Below are 25,277 nucleotides of genomic sequence, written 5' to 3'. Positions count from 1 at the left end.
GCACGAAAATTACCATCGAACAAACGATAAAGAAAACTCAGACCAAAGAGGTGCAGCTGAAAGGCGATGAGAATCGCCTACAGTCTTTGCCATCCCTAGAAGAAATATCAGTCACTATGAGTGAATGGCAGCTCCGAAAAGGACTATGAAAAGAGGTTAATAAATGCAAGGGGTCTCCTCGGCAGACACGGTATTGAGCTCACAAAGCAACTGACTTGGATTGAAATTTAAATTAATTGGCCCCTAGAACCTCATACTAGAAAACTGTTAATCTAGAAGTCGATCGCGTTCCAAATTTTCATCTATGAAGTCTCCAAAAGGGAAATCAGAGAAAATCTATTAGGAAACGTTGCTACCTATGACAAACCCACAGCGGAAAGGCGACAAAAATGTTAAGAAAAATATTGTTGGAATAGTAATTATAATCTGATAGGTAAGACGATAAGACCACGGCTATTTGCATTATCCATTTTTTCATAAATTGGCCACTTGGAGTTAATGACGGATAGAATATTGGCGACATTGCATGCATGATGTGGCAGCTCCATTGCTGGAACAAATTTTGAAAGGATGCCTCCTTCTCAAACATGTGCCCATGTCGTGGAGACAGGTCAAAGTAGTTTTTATTCCGAAAGTGGGTAGGCGAGGTCACGAATCCGCAAAGGATTTCAGATCAATAAGCTTAACATCTTTTGTGCTTAAAACCTTGGAGCGCATTCTTGATTACTATATTAGAGAAATCCTAGTTGGACGACCTCTCGAAAGCTCTCAGTATGCTTATCTTAAGGGAAAATCTACGGAGACTGCTCTCCATGAGGTAGTGCGTACTGTAAAACAAACAATCTATTATAAAGAATTTACTCTTGCCACCTTCCTAGACATAGAAGGTGCTTTTAACAACGTTCTTACCGAATCCATAGAAGAATCGCTCGTTAAGTTCGGTGTAGAAGACTTCATTCGAGAATGGATTATTTCCATGCTCAGTGGTAGGAAGATTCGAGCCACTCTAGGCAATACAATCGCTACAAAACAAGTGAGTAGGGGAACACCCCAGGGTAGTGTCCTTTCGACTCTTCTATGGCATCTGGTCATGGATACAATTCTCGTTAAATTATAGAGACTAAGAGTGAAGGCGGTAGCTTATGCGGATGATTTGGTGCTATTGGTGTCAGTAAAGTACACCTCTGTGATTAGTGAAATCACGGAGTCAGCTTTGAACAAAGTTAGCAGATGGGCCACGAGTTTTGGACTAGGAGTTAACCAAAGTAAAACTGAAGTGTTGCTCTTTACCACCAAAACTAAAGTACCGCCCTTCACGCTACCTCAACTCAACGGTCAAATCCTATCATTGTCTTCCATAGAATATTTGGGAGTTTTTCTCGATCCTAAACTTAACTGGAAACTAAATATTGAAGTACGGGTTAAGAAGGCCTGATTTGACTTCTACGCCTGCAACAAAACTTTCAGCAAAAAGTGGTGACTTCAGTCGAAGATGATTTTATGGACGTACACAGCCGTAGTACGTCCAATCTTAACATATGGGACGATTGTGTGGTGGCCTGCTCTTAGCAAAGCCTATAACATTAATAAGCTAAAGAAGGTTCAGAGAACAGCTTGCGTGGGCACCACAGGGGCCATGCGTACTTGCCCAAGGGACGCCTTAAACGTTATTTTGAATCTTCTACCAATCGACCTTTTTATTAAATACATAGTTTCCTGAAGCGCTATTAGGCTGAAGGAATCAAACAGCTGGTTTTCAAAACCTTGTGGTCACAGCAACACAACGAATTGATTGATATTATCTCTGTAGACACTGACTACTGCACTCCTACTTTGAGCCTTAGTAAGGGTTTTAAGGTTATTTTCCCATCCAGAGAAGATTGGGAGAAAGACATCATGTCGATAGGTTTCGACACAATCATCTTTGCTGACGGCTCAAAGATATAGTGCGGAGTTGGTTCTGGGATCGTTTCTGAGTCCCTAAATGTAGCTAAATCTTCTAGGCTTCCTGATTTTGCTAGCGTTTTTCAGGCTGAACTGCTGGCAATAAGGGAGGCATGTAAGATACTTAAACAAAGCCCAAACCAAAATCGAAATGTGGCTATATTTACAGACAGTCAGGCCGCCGCCAAAGCCATTAACTCGGCCACATCCTCATCTAAATTGATCCAGCAATGTCGCGATGAGCTTGCCAGCCTGAATATTAACCTCGGTGTCACCCTGATCTGGGTTCCGGGCCATAGTGGTATTGTGGGAAATGAACGGGTGGACGAGCTAGCCAGGCAAGGATCGGCCCTTCATAGCTCACTTGCGGAAATGGTTAACATTCCTCTTGGTGCTATGAAGGGTAAAATCTCTTCTATCTACCAAACTGAATCAAACCGAAGGTGGAGCAATTTACCCAACTGCATTATATCTAGGAAGATATAGCCCACCTATAACAAAACCCGTACAAACGATCTTCTATGCAGGCCAAGGCAAGACATAGCCAGGATTGTTGCGGCTTGTACCGGACATTGGCCTATAGGAATTCATGCAGAGAAGTTGGGTATCTCCTACAACACCTTTTGCCGTAGTTGAAGCGACCAAAGAGAAAGTAAAACGATAATCCATTTCCTCTGGAAGTGTCCTGCTTTGACAAACACTAAAATCAAATACTTTGGAAAAGCATTCTTTCACGAACTTGATGAGTTATCTGAAACAAAGATTAGATACCTAATGTTTTTTCTCAATGCCACAAAATGGCTCTAACATAATCGCTATGAAGCTTCTCTATAAATCTTTCCCTTTCAATCACAGGTCAAACGATTTTTGGGTATCAAAACGGCGCAGTACAGCGCTAATTGGATCTCAGTCTAGGTTGCCTTGAGATCGCCATTTCTACCTACCTTGAACTCATTCGACTCAATAGGATCAAGTACAGTCTGACAGAAAGACGGAATCGCCGGATCCACATGTATGCAAAAAATTAATGTCAAAACGCCCAAAAATTGACATATTTTCAGAATATTTTCTAAAAAAGTGTTGGAAAGGGCAGATAAAATATTTTATATTTTGATCCTTATAAACTTTGTCAATAAGATCAAAAACAAAGGTTAAAATTTGTACAAAGCTACGACACACTTACGAACATACATTAATTTTTTTAAGTACTTTGTACATTTCCATTTGATCTTTAAGGTTTATGGTGATAAGATCTCTAGAAAAACACAATAATGGTGCTACAAGTTACCAACTACCCCAGGGGCTGCCAACTTCAAACATACACAAGAATGGAGATGTCACGGCCGGCGTGCAGCAACTTTGTCGGAATCACGTTGTTGAATATTGACTATAAGATACTCTCCTCTATCTTACAAGATAGAATCTAATAGCCCCATATTTAAAAACTACCATTGAAAAATATCAGTCTGCCTTTCTCCCAAACAAATCAAGAAACGATCAGAGTTTTACCCTTAGGCAGGCGATGAAAAAATTTATAGAATGCAATATTTCAAATAACCATCTGCTTATATAGACATTAAAGCCTCTTATACTTCTTCAACCTAGCGTTAGCGATAGCAATCCAGTAGTCTGGAACGTTAACAAGAGAGACCATCGTCACCAGGTCCAGCCAGATCCTGGCTTCAGTAGATGACATCGAAATCATCGGGGAATCCGGGAAAGCTGGTACACTATTAATTTATCTAGATCAAGCCAGCAGCACAACAAAGTGAAGGAAATTAGTTACTCAATGAAGTTAGTGGAGAATGAATTTGAAGTAGCGTAAAACTTCAAATACCTTAAATAAATTGGGTTGCGCAACAGTCCGTTGAGAACTAGGGCCTAGTGACTTACAACTCTCAACCATTCCTGTGTGCGCGTACGATTATCAGGGACCTACAGTTTGAAGCGGAATCCAAACTGCTAATTTGAGAAAGCACTTTTCAAGACAGGAATTACTCTTAGAGAATTTGTCAATTCTTCGCAAGAGGCAGTACCATTGAAAAAAACTTTAGATGGCATAGGCAGGGATCAATCCCAAGACCTCTATCATGACCGTTCAACACACTAACCATCATGCCACGGGTAAACTGGCGGTTGCTCAAAGCCAATAGATGTAAGTCTCTTAAAGCTTTTTTAATAAAGAAACCTTAATAAGGCTTCTGTAAGCTGGTACTGTGCAAGACGTTAGTTGTTCAAGTACTCACAAATGGACATATGGATGCGAAATCGGATGCTTAGATGATATTGTGATACTAGTAGACTCCGGTGGGCTGGACACTCAGCTCGTGCGAGTGAAGAGGAACTAGCTGAGAAAGCCCTTTGTAGAAAATTTTATAGTAGGTGACAGAGAACATGGTATTCTCTAATTTACTGACAAAATAAGACGGTTGATTCATTAAGTAAAAATAGTTTCGTTTCAGCAAAAAGTTAATCTCCAACCAATACAAAGAATTAAATTGGTCAGTCTCGTTGATACCATATTTTTTTAATTAAAAAGTCAAAAATCATTGAAGGCATACAATATAAAAGTTTTTCAATACCATATCAAAAATAAATATATTCCTGAAATCACATTGTTTCGTCCCAAAAAAAAGGAAAAACTTTCAATAACTTATTTCGAATTCACGCACAGTACCTTTAAACCATTTGTCCAATCATTATTGTTTAATTATTCACAGTGTCAAAATCTGAATTGCTTAAAACTCGATAAACTTTCAATAATTAAAATTTAAAATCAAATTTTACTTTCGAAATACAAAAAAAAAACTGGAAACAAAATCCTCCATCATGGTTCCTTTCAGTTCAGTGATGATGAAGATGATGATGACAGACCAACCCACTCTACCCACTAAAGGTACGTGGTTCTCTCATCACAAAAAGTGAGAACAGAGAACTTTTATGCTATCCCTCATGCGACCCACTTCACGTAATTTTCAATTTTCCACCATGGTGACTGTTTAATTAGATTTTGTCAATTAATTGATTTTTTCCCTATGGCAAGCTCCAAAATGCAGAAACGAGGTCACGACACTTTTCTGTCACATTCACATCGCACACACCTCTCTCCAAAAAGTAATTAGACGATGAACGAACGTTTAAAATCGCTGCGCTGCCATCACATCAGCCCCGCATAAAGTATCCTTTTTATCCCAAACTTATCTCTTCCCAAAAAAATTAAAACAAAAAACTACTGTAACCAAAATGAAAGTCCTTTGATGTACCTCCATAGGAAGCGATGAAAGGACTCACATATAAAATATACTTTTAGTATCTCTATACACTAGCGCCAGCGCCTGTCAAAGTGGATAACATAATACTTTGAAAAACTGGCCAAAACGGAGAAATAGAACATGGAATAGAACCTCTGCTCCGATGTGATGTTGGAATTCTGAACTGAACCGAGCAGAGCAACAAAGGCAACAAGAAACCCAAAAATTGTGTGTGATGACATGACATGCATCTGACGGGGGCGACATGCCATGCCATCCCAATAAAGATTGTAATTTGTCAACAAACCAGAAACCAGAGATTCCAGCAAACAAAAGAACCCAACCAAAAACTTAAATGGAAAAAAATCCGACATCCAAAGACTTCCCAAATATCAGCATGACACAAATAATCCTAACTCCCTTTATACGTCGTAATACCGCCAGAAAGCTACCCACAACTTGAATATGATCGAGAGAATTGTGTCCTTTTTTATATTTTCTTGTTGTTGCTTCGGGAAAAAAAACCAATTCTTTCAGAAAAACCAGGACACTTGAACCATCTGAGTGTCAGTCATTTTGACATTCAGCACACACACACATATGTATGTATATTTTATGATATATGTGAAACAAGGATATAGTGTATCATCGCTCGCAAGAAATCCTGGAAACAGAATAATGGTAATTTTGTCCCCTTGGAAGGATTTTTGTCTTTAGGAAAGGTAAGAAAATAATATGATTAATTATCCGAATAACATATTGTGCTTAAGAAATCGTCTAGAAAAATAAAGGATGTACAAATTCCATAATTCTTCTGTTTAGGTTTTAGGATAAAGCATACACATTTTTTGTTTTGGGTCTGCATTGCTGAAAGTCTTAACGTGCGAGTGTACGTTGATATCAAATCACCATTTTTAGCAACTGGGGCTCATAAAGTTGATTCTGAAAAAAGACTTGATTTGAAATTGAGTATGATTGAACTTCTGGAACTTGCACAATAATATAAATTGAACCGATTCATAACTTTTATTGCCTAAACAATCCTTATAATTAATCGAGGCAGTTACGAAATGTTGAAAAAGTCTAAGGTGCCAATTGAATTTAAAAAAAAGCTAAGCCATCTGTTCACTGTTCTAATATCAAGAGAAAATGCCAGAAGAAACATAATTGGAATGGAGGAAATGAACTTTACGAATCTAAGGGCCTTAAACTATTTTAAAAATTTTGTAAAATGTAATTAGATCGAAAATATTTAATAAAAAAGGACAGAAGAAGTCGAACTTGCTGCATAAATAAATTAAATAAGGTGGTGGAACGATCCGTTGACTACTAGAGCCTAGTGACTTACAAATGTCAGCCATTCCCGAACGGCCAATTGGAGAAAGCATTTTTCATGCCAAGAATAACTGTTGGAGGATTTGTCAATTCCTTGCAAGAGGCAGGACCTGTGAATAAAACTTTGGTTGGGACCGACAGGTTTTGAACTCAAGACCTCTGACAGTCCAACGGATTTACCATCATGCCACGGGTACTACGAAACTTGGAGCATATAAAACTTTAAATAACAATTAGTTTTAGCTATCATTGGTTTTCATCATTGAAAACAAACATTAGAATTTCCTTGACAGTTCGTTTATAGCTATTGTTAAAAGTTTTTGCCATTGAAAAAAATTTCCTGATTGAAATTCACCAAAAAACTTTTGCTGACAGAAATCTGTCGTTGAAATTGTGTGAAATTGGAACACAAATCAGTGGAACTTTTGAACTTAAAAGTATCAGCTGTTCAGAAAAAAGAATTTCCGTCCGGAAAATAGAAAAATACATTTTTAGAGAAAAACAAATGTGCAATTACACTCATTTTTCCTCAAAAAAAAATTCTTTGGGTGATTTCCGATTGATCTGTTCATAATTTGCATTTCTAATAGAGGGGAGACATAGTCAAATATCGATTCAAAATTTTTCCCGCGAAAAAATGCATAGCCATGATAGAACTTGGCATTCCCAATAATTTAAAATGGCTATGCAAAGGTTGAGAAAATGACCATATCAATTTAACAAACACAACTAAAATAGTAAAATAGGTGCTCTTTCGTAAGTGTTTTAATAAGTTTTATAATATTAGGTCTATATAATTATTTAAATTAAATGTTTTTTAGAATTTTGGGCCAGAGCAATATCGGCAAGGGATGATCGATATTTGGTGGTGAAAAGCCTTCGAGGTCGTCACTTAACAGCGGTTAAGCTGTCTCACAGACTTCGATCCGATAGAGGGACAGCTGTGAATGCTCAAACGTTGAGGTGGCGATTAGAAAAGAGTGGCTTGAGGACAAAAAGACCTGTTTATGTACCAAGACTCACGGTACAGCACAAGAGACGTCGTCGGATGGAATTTGCTCTCGCCTTCATCAAGGTTGAACCCAAGCCGACTAGGCTAGAGTTCTCTTGATTGATGAATTTAGGTTTTGTCTATGCTCACCAGATGGATGAGCAGAGTGTAGAGAAGATCAGCTGTGAGATACCTCTTTGGCAAAAGTTTCCCAGCGTTAAAATTTTCTGGGAAAGTTTCGTCATGGTGTGGGCAGGCATTTCCATGAGCTGTACATCGTGGAGGGATCTGTGAACCTGTGTGAAATTGTGAAGACTTCCTGCTGATGCAAGACAATGCCAGACCTCGAGTTGTTAAGACCTTACGGGCTACTTTGAAGAAGTGGAAATCGACATGACCATGGAACACAAATGTGATCTGCTAGGAAAAATGATTAGGAAGCGACCGACCCTTACGAAGACACTCAGTGGGCTGTTATCTACTCTAATCGAGAAGTGGGATAATTCCGACGATGCAATCGCAAATAAGCTTTGAAAGGTCAAGGAGGATTCAGTAACTACTACTTAGTTAATGAAAACTAGTTTAAAAAATAAAAGTAATAGATTAAATTGTTAAATTATGAAGTTTTTGAAATTTTTTGTTAGTTTAGTTAATGTTGGCAGTTTTTTTGTTTGTCCGTCTTTCACGTTGGAACGGAGTAATATTATGACATGATTTTGTGTGTGGAGGTAGACTGGAGGCTAAAAATTGTTTTAAGTTACTTTTTAACGCGTTAAAATATCTCATTCACAGCTCATTTGAGCAGATCCACCGGTGCACTAATTAATAGTAGCATATCATTAGGTGCTGCATTCCTTACGACCAATCATGATTTTCAATCATTAAGAATGTCTTGTAAGAACATTAAAGCAAGACACTATGCTGCAACACTATTTAAAATCAGTTTAAACCGATCTTTAGGGCTTTGTGACAGTAGTGGACGCTTTATGTTATAAAGTACAGAGTAATTCTGAACTTATTGAAAGTGTATACCCTGATTTACAAAATAACATACATGACAAGAAACTCAGTAGTTTTGAAAATGAATTCAAAAACATTGGATGAAGTAGTAGGATATATGGAGGAGTATTTGTCAACAGACACCGTCATGTACTCAAAACATGTTACTTAATAGGCTTTTTCCTCGAATTCCAATTATTCTTACAGATTAATCATTTAAATTCTAAAGGCTTCAATTTTCTTTTCTATGAAAATTTATAAGGCACAATGCCAAACAATAAAAGTAGCAGGAGTGAACCTAGAAAAGCTGTTGACATGTAGTCAAAACTTCGGGTAACAACTAGTGAAACATATAAATTATGTAGAGCCACAGCAGAGAACCAAGTGGCTTACAAATCTTTACCATTCCTGTATGTGAGTAAAGTCAGACATCGAAGGAAACCTATAATTTACATGCAGAATCCAAGCTGCTTATTTGAGTGAGCACCTTAAATGACAAGAATAACTCTTAGATTTGCCAATTCTTCGCAAGAGTCAGTACCCATAACCTTGAGGCAGTGATTATATGCGCAAAGACGTCTAGTATAACAACGCACTAGTTTTACCCCAAGGGAACTACATAGAAGAACATCAAATCGAAAATGCGTGCTTTTGGTTTTAACGCTTTTCTTCTTTGTGGGATTTGATACTGCATTTCTAACAGTTCAATACAAATTGTATTGAATTGTTTCAAGTTTTAGATTTAAAAGTTAAATTCTGCTGTTTTCCAGGGCTTCGTTTTGTCCCCAACACTCTTTTATTTATTTATTCAGCTTAATACAAGCTATAACTTAACATAACTATAAGCTTAACAATTTTTTTTGTTTCGGTTCTTGTTATCAGTTTTCAACATTATTTCAAGAAGGTCCTAAGGCCCTTTTAAAAGTTCTTTAATGTACAGAACTAACAATAATTTGAAAGCAATAAGGCTTAAAATTAACAGGGACGAGGAATGCGGTCTCGAAAAGGAAGAAATTAAATGGTATTTTTCATATGGGTTTTGAAAATGTTAAAGTTGAAGACTAGCCTAGCAGCGTTGCAGTGACAAAGAATTCTGGTCACTGGTTCAAAGTGCCCGTAATTAGTGCGGCAATGAGAGATATAGAAAAAAGAGACAGATTTCAGATTTCGAGGGTTAGTTTTAAGATGTATTTCACTCAGGAGTGCCATTGAAACTATATTTCCAATTAACAATCGGTGCGCAAATAATATGCCAGCGTTCTTGAGTCATATATGCATATAAGGTCTGCAAACCTATCAGTTTTAATCGATCAGCATAAGAAGGCAAGTTGGATGAATCATCTCATTAGAGACCACGTAAGGCAAATCGAGCGAAACGTTTTTGAACATTTTCAATTCTTAGTGTATGGTTTTCAAAAAAGGGAGATCGCTTTAGTTTCATAGGGGTTGGAAAATCCTTTTGACCATCTCTTAATAAAGCCAAGAGATTTATTAGCTTTATTAATAATTTGGTCTAAATTGGAATGGAAATTCAAATGTTTGTTACACAAAACACCAAGATCTCTAATAAAATCGACTTTGACGGCGTCGTTAAAGAAGTAGTTTTCTCTATAAGTTGAGATTTGTTTGCGCAGAAAGGTAATTTATTTACATTTATCTCTGGAGAATTATGCATGCACCAAACAAAAAAGATATGAAGATCATTTTGTTAAAGTAAGGAATCAGATGGAGTTGAGAAAACCCTAAACATTTTCTTATCATCTGCAATCATTAGGATATCTGAGTTTTTCATTTAAAGACAGACATCGTTAAGAGTTAAAACGAAGAGTAGGGAGCTAAGGTGACTACCTTGTGGAACTCCAGAAGTGGCATGTAGGGGAATGACAGAGTTACGAAAGAGGACTCTATAATTTCTATTCGCAAGGTAGGAAAGCCTAGTTTGAGATAAACTACCTTATGCGATATTTTATCAAAGGCTTTGCTGTAATCAGTGTATACAACATCAACTTCATTGCTGACCAAACTTTGAATATAAATTCAAATAATTAGTCGTAGTGGATCTTCCTTTAACAAAGCCATTTTAAAAGGGGGAGAATAAGGGCTTGGAATGGAAATAAACGGAATCATAAACTAAGCTTTTAAGATGTTACGATACGCATGAAAGTTTATTTTTTTTTTATTTATTACCTTGTTTAGGAATGGGAAATATAAATTAATCTTTCCATATATGAGGAAAAGCACTTTGGGAAAAAGAGAATTTAAATAGTACAGCAAGAGGCGTAAGATAAGTTCATGCTTCGATTGAGACAGCAATTTAAAAGAGGGAGTTTCCAACTGTGTAAAATGTATTGCTCCAAAAAATCAAGGCCTTTTCTGTTTGATAGCGGCACTAGGAGTGGGTTACCCTAGTGCCGCTATCCATGAATGCATTTTGTATCATAGATCATCTCTTACGAAATGATCAAATATTTGACATTGACACAAATGCATCCAGATGCAAAGTGATTCTCTGGAGATGAAAGAAATTTGTCACTTTTTTTATCATATTTTCATTTACAGACCATTAATTCTTGATAACCTGAATATAACTCAAATAGTTGGCCAAGTACCTTCAAATCCCTTCGTCAGAATCAAAAAAGAGCTTTGAAATTAAAACGTGAACTATAAATCAAATGTCTACACCACTTAAAAAAACCATGCAGTGTTACATGTCATAAATTAGCGAATCCCGCTCCTTAAATAGTTCAGCAGTAATACACGCATTTTCGGGAATCCCATCAATAGAAATATAAAGGTTCTTTGTTTAACCATACATCAAGAATATGGAATGATTTACCCAACTCTATTTTTTCGTCCCATTTCGGTATTTAAAACTTTCAGACCTCTTAATAGGTCCAAGTTTCTTTATATAGCTCAATTTTTTTGGTGTTAGATCTAACTTAAGTTTCCTACTATAATTGTGTTCACAGTTGTAAAATATTCATTGAATTTTCAAAACATTACCGTCAAACTTTCATATCTTTTGAAAAATTGTTCAACAACGAAAGAGCGTGAAATCTTTCGAAAAGTTAATTTTCCATTAATGTAAATAGTTTTTTAGTGCTTCCAACATTTTACTGCACAAATATCAGCGAATTTAATTTTGAGACACTCTTTTGAAACGTCTCTCAAGTTTTCAATTTGTTTGTTTGATCTTATCGTTAATTTTTAAGTCAATATTAAATTCAATTCAATGATAAAGAAAACAAAGTGCTTCCAAATCAACTTTAAGTCTTTAAAATGAACCTTAAACTTATTCTTCTGAAAAAATAAAAAAAAGTTATCCCGGAATATATCTCCACCCCTATTTTCCAATCGAATCTTAAATACTTTTGTTCATAATATGAAAATAAATTATAAATAAATTGCAAACACAGTCATAAAACCAATCTGTTACCCCAAAAGTCAATAGGACTTTAAGTATTTCCATTCTTTATGATTTTTCATTCAACACCACAAAACAGCTTTAATGATTCTATAAAACAAAACTTTTGCCCGAAAATCCCCTAATCATGAAACTTTGCAAACTTTTTTTTTATTGCCTATCCTTTCCCTTCAATTTCAACCCTCAATCTCAAACCCCGACGACGCCCGCCACCACCACTTTTAAACATCTATGCTGTCATAATATCTTTTTAAAAATAAACAAGAAAAAAATTAAATAAAAAAAAGGAAGAAGGATAGGGAAGGATTTTTGTTGTTGTTGTTGAAGAAAAAGAAATCATTTTCAACTTACCATGCCCATTTGTTGTAGCTGCTGCTGATCCCTCTCCCAGGGCACGTATCTATTTCCAAATGCCGTCGGACCATTCCAATGCTGAAGGACCATTGAATTTCGACTGTCATCAGTCAGATTGCTGCTCAAATTACTTTGATTCGACTTTTTGGCCATTTCCGCTTTGCTCTTCTTCTTTAGAGTTTTACTAATGGCGCACAGACGCTTCCGATAGATAAATACGACGATGAGCCCAGCTGCCACAAACATTCCGCAAACTGTGATTACGAGTGGGATTATGGCTTTAATGGCATTCGAGGCGGATGAGGACGTTGACACCAACAACCCATCATAATCGTCGTGCTCTGAGTTTCTGTCATTCTGTCCATTCTTGGGTGCGTCCTTTTTCGATGATGCTGATGGTGACGCAGACGACTGTCCGTCATCAGTACTTCCATGGCTGCTATTCGTCTTTGAATTGCTGCCACTACCAACTGGCGTCAACTTAGTTCGCGTCGTGCTCGAGTCCGTGTGACTTGACGGAGGCGTTGAATCCGGAACAGATTCCGGACCCTCGTCATCAGATTCCTTGCTGACGGTTGTTGTAGGACCTTGTTGATTTCCATGTTGTTGTTGTTGTTGTTGATGATGATGGTTCACATTCGTACCGGGGTATTGGGGACCCGTTTGGTAAATATTATTCCCTCCGAAACCAGGAGGGAGGTTGTTCGAGGGAAACCTTACGCCTGTCTGATCCCTAAACGATTGCACACCCGGTAGCATGTGAAACGGCGGCAGGAACTGGGATATATTCCGGGCAGCTTGTGAAATTGATGGTGGATGTGAACTGTAGATTTTGTTATCGTTTCGAGCGTAAATATTGACGTAAACTTCGTTCTTAGCCGTTAATTGCCCGTCCGAAACAGTGATGTAGAGGAAGAAGTTTTGGCCACCCTGTTTGGTTGGTTGGTTAAAAAAAATAACCGTTAGTATGCAAAGTTTCTTATGGCCGAGGTCGAAAAACGACCATCGACAAAAAATAAAATACTTACTCGTCCTGCAAGACTTTCGTTCAGGTAAACAACACCGGTGTGGGGATCGATCCGGAATGGTAATCCATCACTGACAGTTGTTCCGGGCTGGCTTGGATTAGCATAGTTGTCATGGAAATTTGGCTCCAGGTCGAATTGCAGCAAATCATGCTCAGCGTCATCGGCCCGCACCCTCGCTATTACCGAGCCAACCTCCTCGGTCTCCGATATACGCCAGTTCCGATCCACGTACATAACAGGAGGTGTGTTCAATAATGAATTCTGACTTGTTGCTGCAACAAAACAAAAAGAAGCAAGGTTTTAAAAAAGTGTGCAAAACTACAGGACTACGAACGGTTAAATTAAAAAACAATGTTCTCCTTTTTTGTTTTGGATTTTGCTGACCATGAGCTAGGAGGAAGGAGGAATATCGTTTCGTTACGTTTCGTCGTTCTAAGTGGATGCAGCTGGTTCACGTTGGGCGCCAGAAATTGGTTAATTTGGACCGTGTGTCAGAGACAGAAGAGAGTGTGGTCTTGACTCAGACTCAGCACAGAAAAAAGACAACAACAATAACAAAAAAGAAATGCAAGACAAATGCTGATTAAAGGCGATTTTTATTCCATGAACATCCTTTCGCCTTTGCTGTGCATGGTTTGGTTATGGCTCTGTGGATAAGGATGCTAGTTTTTTTTGTCGTTGGGAAGGAGGGAAGTTTCGAGTTAGTTAGTTAGTTAAGACTTTCACTTCGTGCCACAACTTGCCTGTGAAAATAGCAACGACGAAGACCACGACGATGACGTCCGATGAGGACAAGGACGATACAAAATAAAACAAAAACACAAAAAGTGAACACCTCAATTTATTCTGGAATCCTTGTAAAGCCCTTTAATCCGTATTCATTCCGGCAATCTGGCAAAAGGCATTTATAATTTAAGATTGAGCTGATGTTGAACCTGCTGTGCTAAGGCAGAAAAAATAAAGGATGAGAGAAGGAAGGAAAAGGATACAATTTATACCCTCTATGCTTTTCCTCATCCATCTACTCTCGTCAGTCTGAGCTGGTGTCCAGTTTTCAAGCCCCTAAAGTTGGCTTGCATACTTTCATTGAAAGCGACGGCACAGGTTAGGGATGATTTCCGCAGGATACATACACAAACAAAAAAACAAAACTAACCGCATATTATGCACAAAAGTCGTATTCAAGTCATACTTTTGGACCGAAAAGGATGAGAAAGTAGCCGCCTGATGTGCTCCAGTCCCACACTATTGTGCTAATGATGGGGAGGAGGTGGAACAAGCTGAAGCCATCATCAGCGAGAAAAGCTTTGGACGTGTCCAGGTTAATTTAAGGGTGAAAAAGAGTTGCTGTTTTTTTCGTCTTCCTTTGTCTGTGTGTTTACGGCAACGTTAAACTTTCTGCTGTGAAATTTTACAAAAGGGTAAGGTTGGCCTTTCACTCATTTAAGGTTATTATGATGGCATAGACTTTGAAAATGATTCACAAAAAGGAAAATATAGGTTTGTGTGAGCCAACTACCGACTTCCGACTCCTGATTAAAGAATTCCAATGATTATTAGCTTAGCGAGTTGCTGGGAATACAAAGGCAGGAAGTTAAAAAGGAAATAAATACCTGTCTTTGATTAATTGGTTTTAATTTATTTAAGCTATAATTTGGGAATATGTGAGGGCTTGGCCTTTAATCATATTAGCGAGTTTCACGACCGATTGACGAAGTGATGGAGTGAGTTAGATGGACGAGACGGTGACACGGAATACGAACGTAAAGCAATATATAGGAAATAAAGGGAACGTGTTTATAACGAGGTTAGAAATGGAAATTAAGAAACACTCTATAATGGAACTGAAGAAGGTGAATAAAACATTTTACATTCCTCATTTGAAAAAGGGGAATAAATATATTTTTATGTAATAAATACATCTAGAACATCGGAGACCCGTCATAGATATTTGTACCTATCTGGGTCATTTTTGTGTTTTGGGATCCTAAATAAGTCCAAATTTCTAAAATATATTTCGAAAACACTAATGACCAATTCTTTGAAAAAGTTTTAGTCTCTTTAACTTGATTTATTGAAAAATTGAAACTCAGTTAAATTTTGACTTGGGTGTTAGAATTGTGATAAAGATCTCAGTCTGGGAAAAAATTTCGATTTATTAGACACTCAAATTTGAGGTAGTATAGTTATGGACGCGGACAAGACCAGCTAACATCAACTCTCGGAGTGACAAAATACAAATATTATGTAACTAAATAAATTATACAGATTTTAATATTAAGCTTAAAACAAGATAATATGAAACCATAAAAAATTTATCAAAAAATAATTCAAAATCTTAAACGTGTAATATGTCCATAGGTACATACATATGTAGGTAGAGACTTTGTTTGTTTAGAGAAGTTAATACGTCATTGTTGACATCATATCCTTTTAAGAAGCCAGAATGTTTTCTGTCGAAAAATTATATAGAAGTTTCAAATCCGTGTTGCTCTCATAAATGTTTTCGAAACAATGGACCGCCTTTCCATCGCCACGGCAACTTCAATTCTATGAACGTACCAAAAGGAAGCCATAAGGTCCATAGACCCTGCTTCAATTTCTGTTATCTTTAGGTTCATGAACATTCTTATCGCAGGTATTGTGTAAATCAATAATGCCATAGGTCCGAATAATTCAAATAAGCAAAACATTTTAAAATCAAACAATACAAAAAAATATTGAAAATGCAGGGTCTTGCAAAAAAACCTCCTGTATTTTTAGACGTTTATATTTAAAACTATTTATAGATATAATGGTATTCCGGGTATAGATAGACAACGTGCCGTTTTTAGTTATCATAAAGGCGTGGCACGGTGAGCATTGCGAATTCGTCGTAGAGGAATATATCCGTATTTTCCTATTTTTCGAAGAAAATAAGTAAAAAGTTACAGCTACTGCCACATAATTGAGACCTTCCTCTAACCAAAATTAAATCAGTTTTCTAGGAACCACAAAGGAGTCTGGTTCCAACAAGATGAAGCCACAGCACACACTTCACGGCATTCAGTTTTAAAATATGAGAGATATTTTTGCCAATGTCTAAACGACATTGTTTACTGCAAAATCAGAACTGACAAATATTCAATACTTTTACTCGATAGAATTTTAGATATAAATATAAAAAAATTTACCAGTGGCTATGAAAAGACTTTAATGTTTTTAAAAACTCGGTTTTATTAAACCAATATCTGGGTCCTTAAAACTCAATAATAAATTTACTCTGAGTCCTAAGGAAATAATAGAAAGTGAAGAAATTCTCGAATTCTAAATATTTGTATAACCAAATCTTAAAGATAAACCAAGAGTTGATCAAGTTTTAAATTTATCTTAGAATTTCGTCTAGGAATATGAAAAAAAAAGATTGAGATCTTAGAAGAAACCATTTTCCTGCTTAGTAATGCTTATTTCTCGACATTATCTGATTAGCCACCAGGTTCTACACTTGGTCCACTTCTATTTATATTAAAATGGTGTAGAAAAGTTTGGTTTATAAAGATTTGAATCAATTTTGTAGTTGTTTGTAATTGACAGTAGACGCTTTTTACGAAAGATAATTTTGATAAATTTATAGTTGGTGTATTGAATGAAATTGTGTGCAATTGGCCGCAATGCCTTTAGACGAAATTTTGCATTTTTTGGATTAAATGATTTCGGACAATGATAAGTTTAGATAATTTTGGATTGTTGTGAATTACATTAAGATAAAAGACCTTTTGTACACATTTTGGGTGGAGAAGATAAAGAGATATGATCTTAAAAATGTTTGTTTAGTCTAAAAGTTCTTATGAAGATCAAATATTTCCAGGAATATTTCATGAACTAAACCTCATTAAAGAGTATGTAGGTTTTTATCCACACTAACATGTTTCTAAAAAAAAAGTAGTTTTCAATGAAGAGCAAACTAAACCAAATATGAAGCCGTAGATATGTTGATAGTGCACTTGGGCATATACTCAGTTTTTCATATTTGATAATACAAATTGACAAAATCAGAGAATAAACCACAAAATTTGTTTTCTATAAGAACCGTAATCTCTTCTGTTTAAATGGATGGCCGCGAGATGGGAAAATCCTGGGTTTTGTCTCAGTGTCGTCACCGTGGAATTTAAAGATGATGCTATGGATTAAAATATGTCAAATCGTTGTCCTCGTCAGTCTTTTCAGGTCTTATACAATAATTTCACAGCACACATTTTAGGGAAAGTATTTTGGACGTAGAATAAACTGAATCGCAATAAATACTAAATAAAAGCTTATAAGTCTCAAAACCAATGCAGATCCAGAAGAACATGTATGATTTATAGAGTGTTGTTTTCAAAGGGTGACTTTTTTCCTATTTTCTCTTTGACAACTCACTACAGTTTTTTGTTTTGGTTCACTGTTCTTCAGTTTAGTCTATAATCTATCCAAGAATTGTCTTCAAAACGGACAGCTCTTAGATAACGCACATTATTAAATATTATTATCAGAATACCCGTGGCATGATGTTTAGTGCGTTGGAATGTCATACCAGAGGCTTTGGTATTACTCACTGCTTTAGCCTCTTTCGAGGAATTGACAAATCCTACAAAAGTAATTCTTGTCACGAAAAGTGATTCTCAAATTAGAAGTCCAGGTTCAGCTTAAAAATTCCATAGCTCAAGAACCAGTAAAGATATCGACTTAAAATAAATGTTGTTAAACGGATAATAATGCAGAAAGATGCGGAAAGGACTCTCAAAAAATTTGGTTAATCCAAAATATCTAACGAACCAATAACGCTTAAGACTAGAATTAAATTTAAAAAAAAGGGTGAGATGCGAACCACACTGATAACTTTCTTGCTTAAAAGTTTGTATAGGTTTTCGTGTTGGGTTAAAAAAGTTGTTAGTTGAATTATTCTTAAAAAAATTAAAATTACCAACAATATTTTTTATATAAAGAAATAGTTTAGTTTGAAAATCTAGTTTTGTTAAATAGATTTTTATAAAAAAAAAACTACTAAAAATCGAAAACAATATTTTTTGTAAAATAAAAAAGGTTGAAGTCAATTGTTTTAATTTTGAAAAGCTATTTGAATCGAAAGTAAATTTTTACCAAGTTTTAGTATTGTTTTTTTTAGAGTTTTATTTTTTTGTAAAAAAAACTGTCAATTCGATTTTTCAAAAATTATTTCAGAATGTTGAAAACAATATTTATTATAAGTTAAAATTAATTGAAAACCATTTTCTCAAATTTTTGAATAGATATTTGAGTCGAAATTGAATTTTTACCAACATTGAGTAATGTTTTTTTTTTTAGGTTTTGACAGCTTTTTACAACAAATAAAAACCTAAAACAAAATATTACGAAAAGTTGGTAAAAATTGATTTTCAACTCAAATATCTTTACGAAAATTTAAAATATTGGCTTCAAAGTTATCAGTGGGGGTCCCATCTCAGCCTCTTTTTAATTGTATTTATTATCAGAATACATCACCTGTTAAGAAATTTGGTAGCGCATTTCTTGCATTTTATGGTCAATGAACGGCGGACTACGGTAATATTCTGAGCTATTGTGAATAAATTTAGCACCAAATGGAAATTTTCGACTTAACACCTTCAAGATGCTTACGTGACGTGAAAACAGCATTTACATTTGAAGCCTTTTAAAATACAACTCGTGCAAGAATTTAAACCGAAGGGCCTACCACAGCGGCGAACTTTTGATCAATGTGCTCTTGAATACTTGGATATGATCCATTATCATATTAAAAATTTCTATTAAGAAGTGAAGGAATTGGAAGAGCTAACAATGTATCCAAAAGGGACACTGTATGGTGCGGATTATGGGCTGTTGGAATAAGTGGGTCGTATTTCTTCCAAGGTGATACGAATCGTAACTTTACTGTTTATGGTAAGTGCTTCCATCCGCTGATGACACATTTGTTTTTGAAAATGAATTGTTGTAACAAGATTGTGCCACATTCCACCCAGCACCCGTAACAATGGGCTGACTGAGAGCCGAGTCCGGCGATATGTTTATTCGTGCGATTTAAAGCTTTTAGACTATTTTTTAGGATGTAATGTTAAGGTTCATGATTATAACGACAAACTTCCTTCGAATGGTGAACTGAAAACCAACATTGAAGCATTTATTTGTCATAGCCCGAAATGTTAGAAAGTGTATGCCAAAACTGTAAAAATAAGCCTATAGACCATTTAAATCGCAGGCATATTTTGTATAGCTCTTAAAAAATCACTAAGGTTTTGTTTTAGTTAATATTTCTCTGTAAGTACGCAACGGATATGCATAAAAGCTTAAATGAAAGATATTGTCATAATAGTTGAAAATTTTAAAACTTCTATAAACTGCCTATATTCAGTGTTTTTGGGTTACCTTAAAAGTGGAATCGTCTAAAAAATCAATATCGAAAACTTGCATTTAGAACCAAATGGTAACATCTTGAAAGCCGTCGCTTCTCACTAATCAAAACTTATAGAATAACTATTATAATTACATCATAATTGAGTAACAACACTCTCCATCACGAAATTATTGCCCCAAACTCAATCAATTCGCAATTACTAAACTATTATTGCGTAACGATATGAACTTGACATTTATTGGTAAAGTCTTTCAAATATTTTCGACTTCACTTTCTGTGATTTCATTGCCAATGTTCAAATGAAATTCCCTATAAATGTTACTTGTATAACTTTGTATGTACAATTATTGTACATCCAAAGCTTGTGGGCCGTCTCCGTCGTCGTCGAATATAAGATCTTGTGTCAGCATCAGGCATCTGGTGCTTTGTGGCTCAGCTTGGCTACCAAAAATTGTTGCAAACAAAGAGAAAAAAAACCTCAAACGTGTGGGAAGGACAATATCATATGTGCGTCTACTGATTCCCCCTGCCCCCTCATTATTTTGTATTACCAACAATACCCTTGCCTTAGCCGTCCCCTATAAGTATACCTCTACATCTGTCTACTTAATAATAATAATCTTTCAACACGATTGCTAACTCAGCACAAAAATGTTGTCAGGTCAATTGCTTCAGAAATTCCATTTTCCTTTTAGCATGATGATGCCGTTCTTTGGCTTGCCTCGGCAAGGGTGTAGCGGTGGTGAAGACACAACGACGTTAGGGTAAATAAAAGATATCTGTGATTAAGCGATACAATTCGAATATGGAAGTACAGGTGTATAACTATATACATACATACGATGTTCAAATATATGATGAGAGAGGGGGGAAGGTAGAAAATGGTTTGATGACAAAGCGTCTCCTTTGACAGCATATCTCCGTACCTCATGATGATGATGACTATGAAGACCACAACGATAAACACAAGCTTACAACGTTTGATGATGGAAACTAAGAGATTATGATTAATTGTGGCATCCAACGCTTTGGTTTGGTTGGTTTTGTATCTACATCAGTGATACAAATCACAGTTGTTATTGTTTGTTAAGTAACTCTAACTTGGTGGCAGCAGTCACCAGCCAACAGCATCCACACCGCACCTAAAACGCCAACACCCAAGCACAAGCCAACCATTCGTCAAGGACTTTGACACGACATTGACCTAAATAATTTCTCAAATGTTATTAATTTGTCATTACTCAAAATATAATGAAAACAAGAGTGCAAGTCTTCAGGTTCGTTGACAATCTGCCTAGGCTTGCCACAAGTTAAGAGTTTTGTGATGAAGATTTGTAGTATGTTATATTAATTAAAAAGAGACATTTTCTGAGGACCTATGAAGTGAGTAGGTACCTACTGTTATATGCATAGAATCCTTAAAGAAGTGATATTTATGCATCGAAGTGTTTTGCTTGCATATTAACTATGTACTGATGTGAATTATTTGCATCAATTAGTTTTTCCGATGTCGTAAGTTGCACTTCTATATAGTTGAAAAGCTATCGTAACTCTCTGTCAAACGATAACAACAACTTTAGGCAGGGTTCATCATCAAGTATGCATAGGTATTATAAATATGTATACAGTATGTGTACTTATAAGCATATTGTGGGTGTACGCTTCAGAAACAATCCTCAATTTGAATAAAAATGTGAATTTTTTAAAACGGCACTGTGCAAAAAAATGTAAACTCATAGGTTTTCTAAGACTTTTTAGACTTTGACAGATGATTGCGACCATATGTTTGAAAATATATCTATATCAGTTGTCAAATAGAAGGTCTGTCTTGTCAATTTGTTCATACAGAGTAAAAGTATTTAACGAAAGATATTTCTATCACCGTTTTTATTGGTAAAACATTTTACGGACTTCCACAAATGTATAACGGTACTTTAAATCCGTTTTTCCATGGCAGACGGAACACAAACAAAAAAGTTAATAAATAAAGCTTTACCGATTATGTGAAAAATCAAAATACTCGTCCTAAATACTAAACTCAAGACCGTACTAAAATATTGGTGGTTTCTTTTCTGTGAGAGTTTGCAGAATAATCAAAAAAAGACAGTTCTCAATGCTTGTAATGCAAAATAACTATTGTCGTTTCGTTAACCACAACTTAGGGGATTTTGTGTGATGACTTGAACTTTTAGCGTATGAATTTTGACTGATTCAGGAGATAAGAATTAACGACTTTATGCAAACTTAACTGAACACGTGCATCAGCGTTTCCGAAAAAGTTGTCTTACATCACGGAAGTAATGTGAATTGGTAGTAGGCAGGTCGTGAGATTCAACCACTATAGAATAATGCGAAGGCATGCTTATCCAAGTCTTAAATCACAAACCAAAACTGCTCCAAGAGCTTACATAAGTCAACATACTATTGATCAAAATTATGGCTGATTATGTGTCAAGTTTATGAAAATCGTCAACCAATAAAATAACGGCAGACATAAGGCTCTAATAAGGCCGATTCGACTAGTCTGTTTTTTTTAAATTCGAGGCGTCCATTATATTTTTTTTACCATATCCTTGTTTGAAAGCATTAAAGACAACCGAAAACGGTGTTAGTTAAGTTACTGCAAACTCGTTGAGTCAACAGCTTAATCTCTGAACATGTTTTCACAGTTAGGTTGTCCCCTGACGGGGTGGTGGCGTTTGCATTTTTAGGTTCCTTCTTAGAGTTTTAAAAGGTGTGCTAAAATACAAAATAGTTGCTAAAAATACATTTTATGATAATTTTAAAAAAGGGCAAATAATGGGTTTTTCAATATAAGTGCTACAAAAGTTTTTTGTTTAAATTAAACAAAAACGTTTTTAGATATCAGTGAATTTCTTTATTTCTGTTGATGCCATTATATATGGAACTCGATTTCTTGAACATGGAAACTACGGGCACGCTTGCAGAAGTCCCGTCGCTGAAACCGATTTTTGATGGCTTTCAAGTATAAACGAGCTGATACTACTGCAATTTGTACGAAATTCATCAATCCTCGCTGAATTGTTGGTATAGGCCATAAACTTGACGTAGCTTTACAGGAAATAGTCTTACAGCAGTCTCACAAATCGCACGACCGAGGCTACGAAGCGACTGGACCATTTCGTGAGATAACACGTTCACCAAACTAGGTTTCCAATAAATTGATTGTGACATTAGCTGTCCACATGTCCTCCAAGTCCATATCTATCAATTGGAGCCAAAAATATTCGGTTATCATTAAACGTTAGCGATCCCTATTCACAGAAATGCCGGTCCTGATCATCACGAAAGAAGTACGGCCAAATAACGATGCCAACCCATAAATCACACCAAACCGTACTTTTTTTCAGGATGTAATGATGTTCAATGGAGTACCTGTGGATTGCTGCCTGACCAATACCGCGTATTTCGTTTATTGATGAAGCCATTCAGTAAGAAATGAGCCTCATTGCTGAAAATTATTTTTCTATGAAAATCCGAATCATTTTCAATTTGATGCTCAGCACAATTCAGGAACACATACGACCCTTCTGGTGGTCAAACGGCTTCAGTTCTTGCGTCAATTTAATCTTGTAAGGATGAAGGCTAAGATCTTTTCACAAAATTCGCCACAACAACGCACGTCACAGAGATGCCCAACGCTTGAGAACGACGTATGAGAAACACATTTGGAGTTCCTGCAACTGAAGGCTAAGCGGCAGCAATATTCTCGACACTACGTTAACTTCTTTGTCTCACTGGCACGGGAACATTTTGTACTGTGCCTATGGATTCAAATTTTGCCACTTGACGCTCTATTAGTGATCTACTAAGACGATTATGACGACCATAAATTGGACGTAGCACTCTTAACGTTGAGGCCGCTGACTATGAATTTCGGTAGTAAATTTTAATAGTTTCGACATGTTGTTCGCTCGTATTTCTTTCCATCATGAAATGGCAAACCTTACTGAAGAGAAATGTCGTCGTTTGCTGTCCCTGTCGCTCTACCTTCTACCTTTGTAGCGCCCCTGTTAAACCACCCTGTATTTGTCAATACTTTAAATAATTTTTCTATCATACTTGATTTCTAAAAATTCTAATAAGCTATGAGCCTTCATTTTACCCCAGATGAATTTTTGAAAAATCATGAATTTAATGATTTGAAAAGTGTGAAATTACTCCTATCAAGAAATTTTGAAATTTTAGAAAGTGATAATAGATCTGGAAAATATTACAATTTTCATTGAAAATAAAAAAACTTTATTAATTGTAAATGTAGCCTCAAAAAGTCTTATGATGGGAATTTCTTAAGAGATATAGAACTTTAAGTTGATAACGCTTTTGTCAAAATATAAATTTTTAATTTGTTATGACATTTCAACATAAATGGACTGAGGCCTGAACATTAGCAACACTTTTAAATACTGTAAATTTTATTTGAACATCGCGGTTCTTTATATTTTCTTCAAAGACGAATTTCGATTAAATAGATTCGTCAAAACACAAAACTGCCATATTTTGAGACAATTGAATGTGGAGGCATTGTTATATTCCAAAAAAAACTGGCTGTTTGGTGTGCTTTATGGTTTGCTGGAATAATTGGTTCGTTTCAATCAATGGTGACCGTTATAAAGCCACGTTTACTGACTTCTTTGTCAATCAAATGAATAACAATGATGTGACTTCAGATCTGTGGTTTCAAGAAGCCAGTGCAACGTATCGCACAATATCTGCAATACATGATTTGTTGGAGGAAACATATAGTAACCGCATTAATAACGACCCTAGAATGGGCCTCAATTTTTATTTGGATTAATTCCGCTTGACAATTTGTTGCTGTTTTATGTGAAGTCTACGCCCGAAATGATTTGCGACTTGGAGGAAAAAAATTCCCGTTTATTACCAAAAATTTTAAGAAAAGTCATTAAAAATTCGACATCTCAGTTCGTCGAAAATTTCAATACATTGTGATTTGGAAATAAGATTTGGATTAACACCATCAATACCTTTCAAAAAAGTTATTCAGCAATATAAGTTGACCAAAAATTATAGACCTTCAAAATTAATTCAAAACTTTTAAATGTTATCTCACTCTTTACTTCCTATTTAAAGACTTGACGCGTGTATGATTGTTCACTTTTTATCAGTTTATTTTCTGCACATCACTGTTAATGCATCGCACACATATCTATATGTACATCAGTGAGCTAAGGCACAATCTGGTAACAAGGCTCAAGGCCTTTACCCAGTTGACCCGGACTCTTTTACGATTTAGTTCGACCTTCCGCTGAAATTGATTTTGCTTTGCATATATTATGCATCACGTGTATAGCAGGCAGCACATCTCTTCGTTACCAACCAACGGAAACGGTTACGGTTACGGATAAGGATACCAGCGAACTCAAAGGATTTGGATTGCAGGGGGGCACAAGAGGTAGGCTGATTCGAGGACTCTCCAGGGGAAACCCATCATATACCGAAGCTGAAGCTTCTTGATTTAGTTCAAGGTGCTGTGCTGGCCTTGTCTGCCTGCCTATAATTACTCCCAGTCCCTATGAAC

At 36.0% G+C, this 25,277-nt stretch overlaps 1 protein-coding gene across 1 annotated transcript in view; it reads right to left on the bottom strand.

Moving 5' to 3' along the window:
- The window catches only part of LOC129940811 (tyrosine kinase receptor Cad96Ca), a 310,897-nt gene that overhangs the window by 138,273 nt on the left and 147,347 nt on the right, over positions 1-25,277 (bottom strand). Inside the window, exons 3-4 of the mRNA XM_056049311.1 lie at positions 13,327-13,598; positions 12,296-13,228 (exon numbers count right to left, since the gene is read on the bottom strand). Of these exons, the coding sequence (XP_055905286.1) occupies positions 12,296-13,228; positions 13,327-13,598 (1,205 nt within the window). The remainder of the gene's footprint in view (positions 1-12,295; positions 13,229-13,326; positions 13,599-25,277) is intronic.

The sequence above is a fragment of the Eupeodes corollae genome, chromosome 1 (assembly GCF_945859685.1).
Source record: "Eupeodes corollae chromosome 1, idEupCoro1.1, whole genome shotgun sequence".
In the NCBI taxonomy this organism is placed as follows: domain Eukaryota; kingdom Metazoa; phylum Arthropoda; class Insecta; order Diptera; family Syrphidae; genus Eupeodes; species Eupeodes corollae.
Note: the sequence above shows the minus strand (reverse complement) of the source record. Positions and strands in the feature narration are given on the sequence as shown.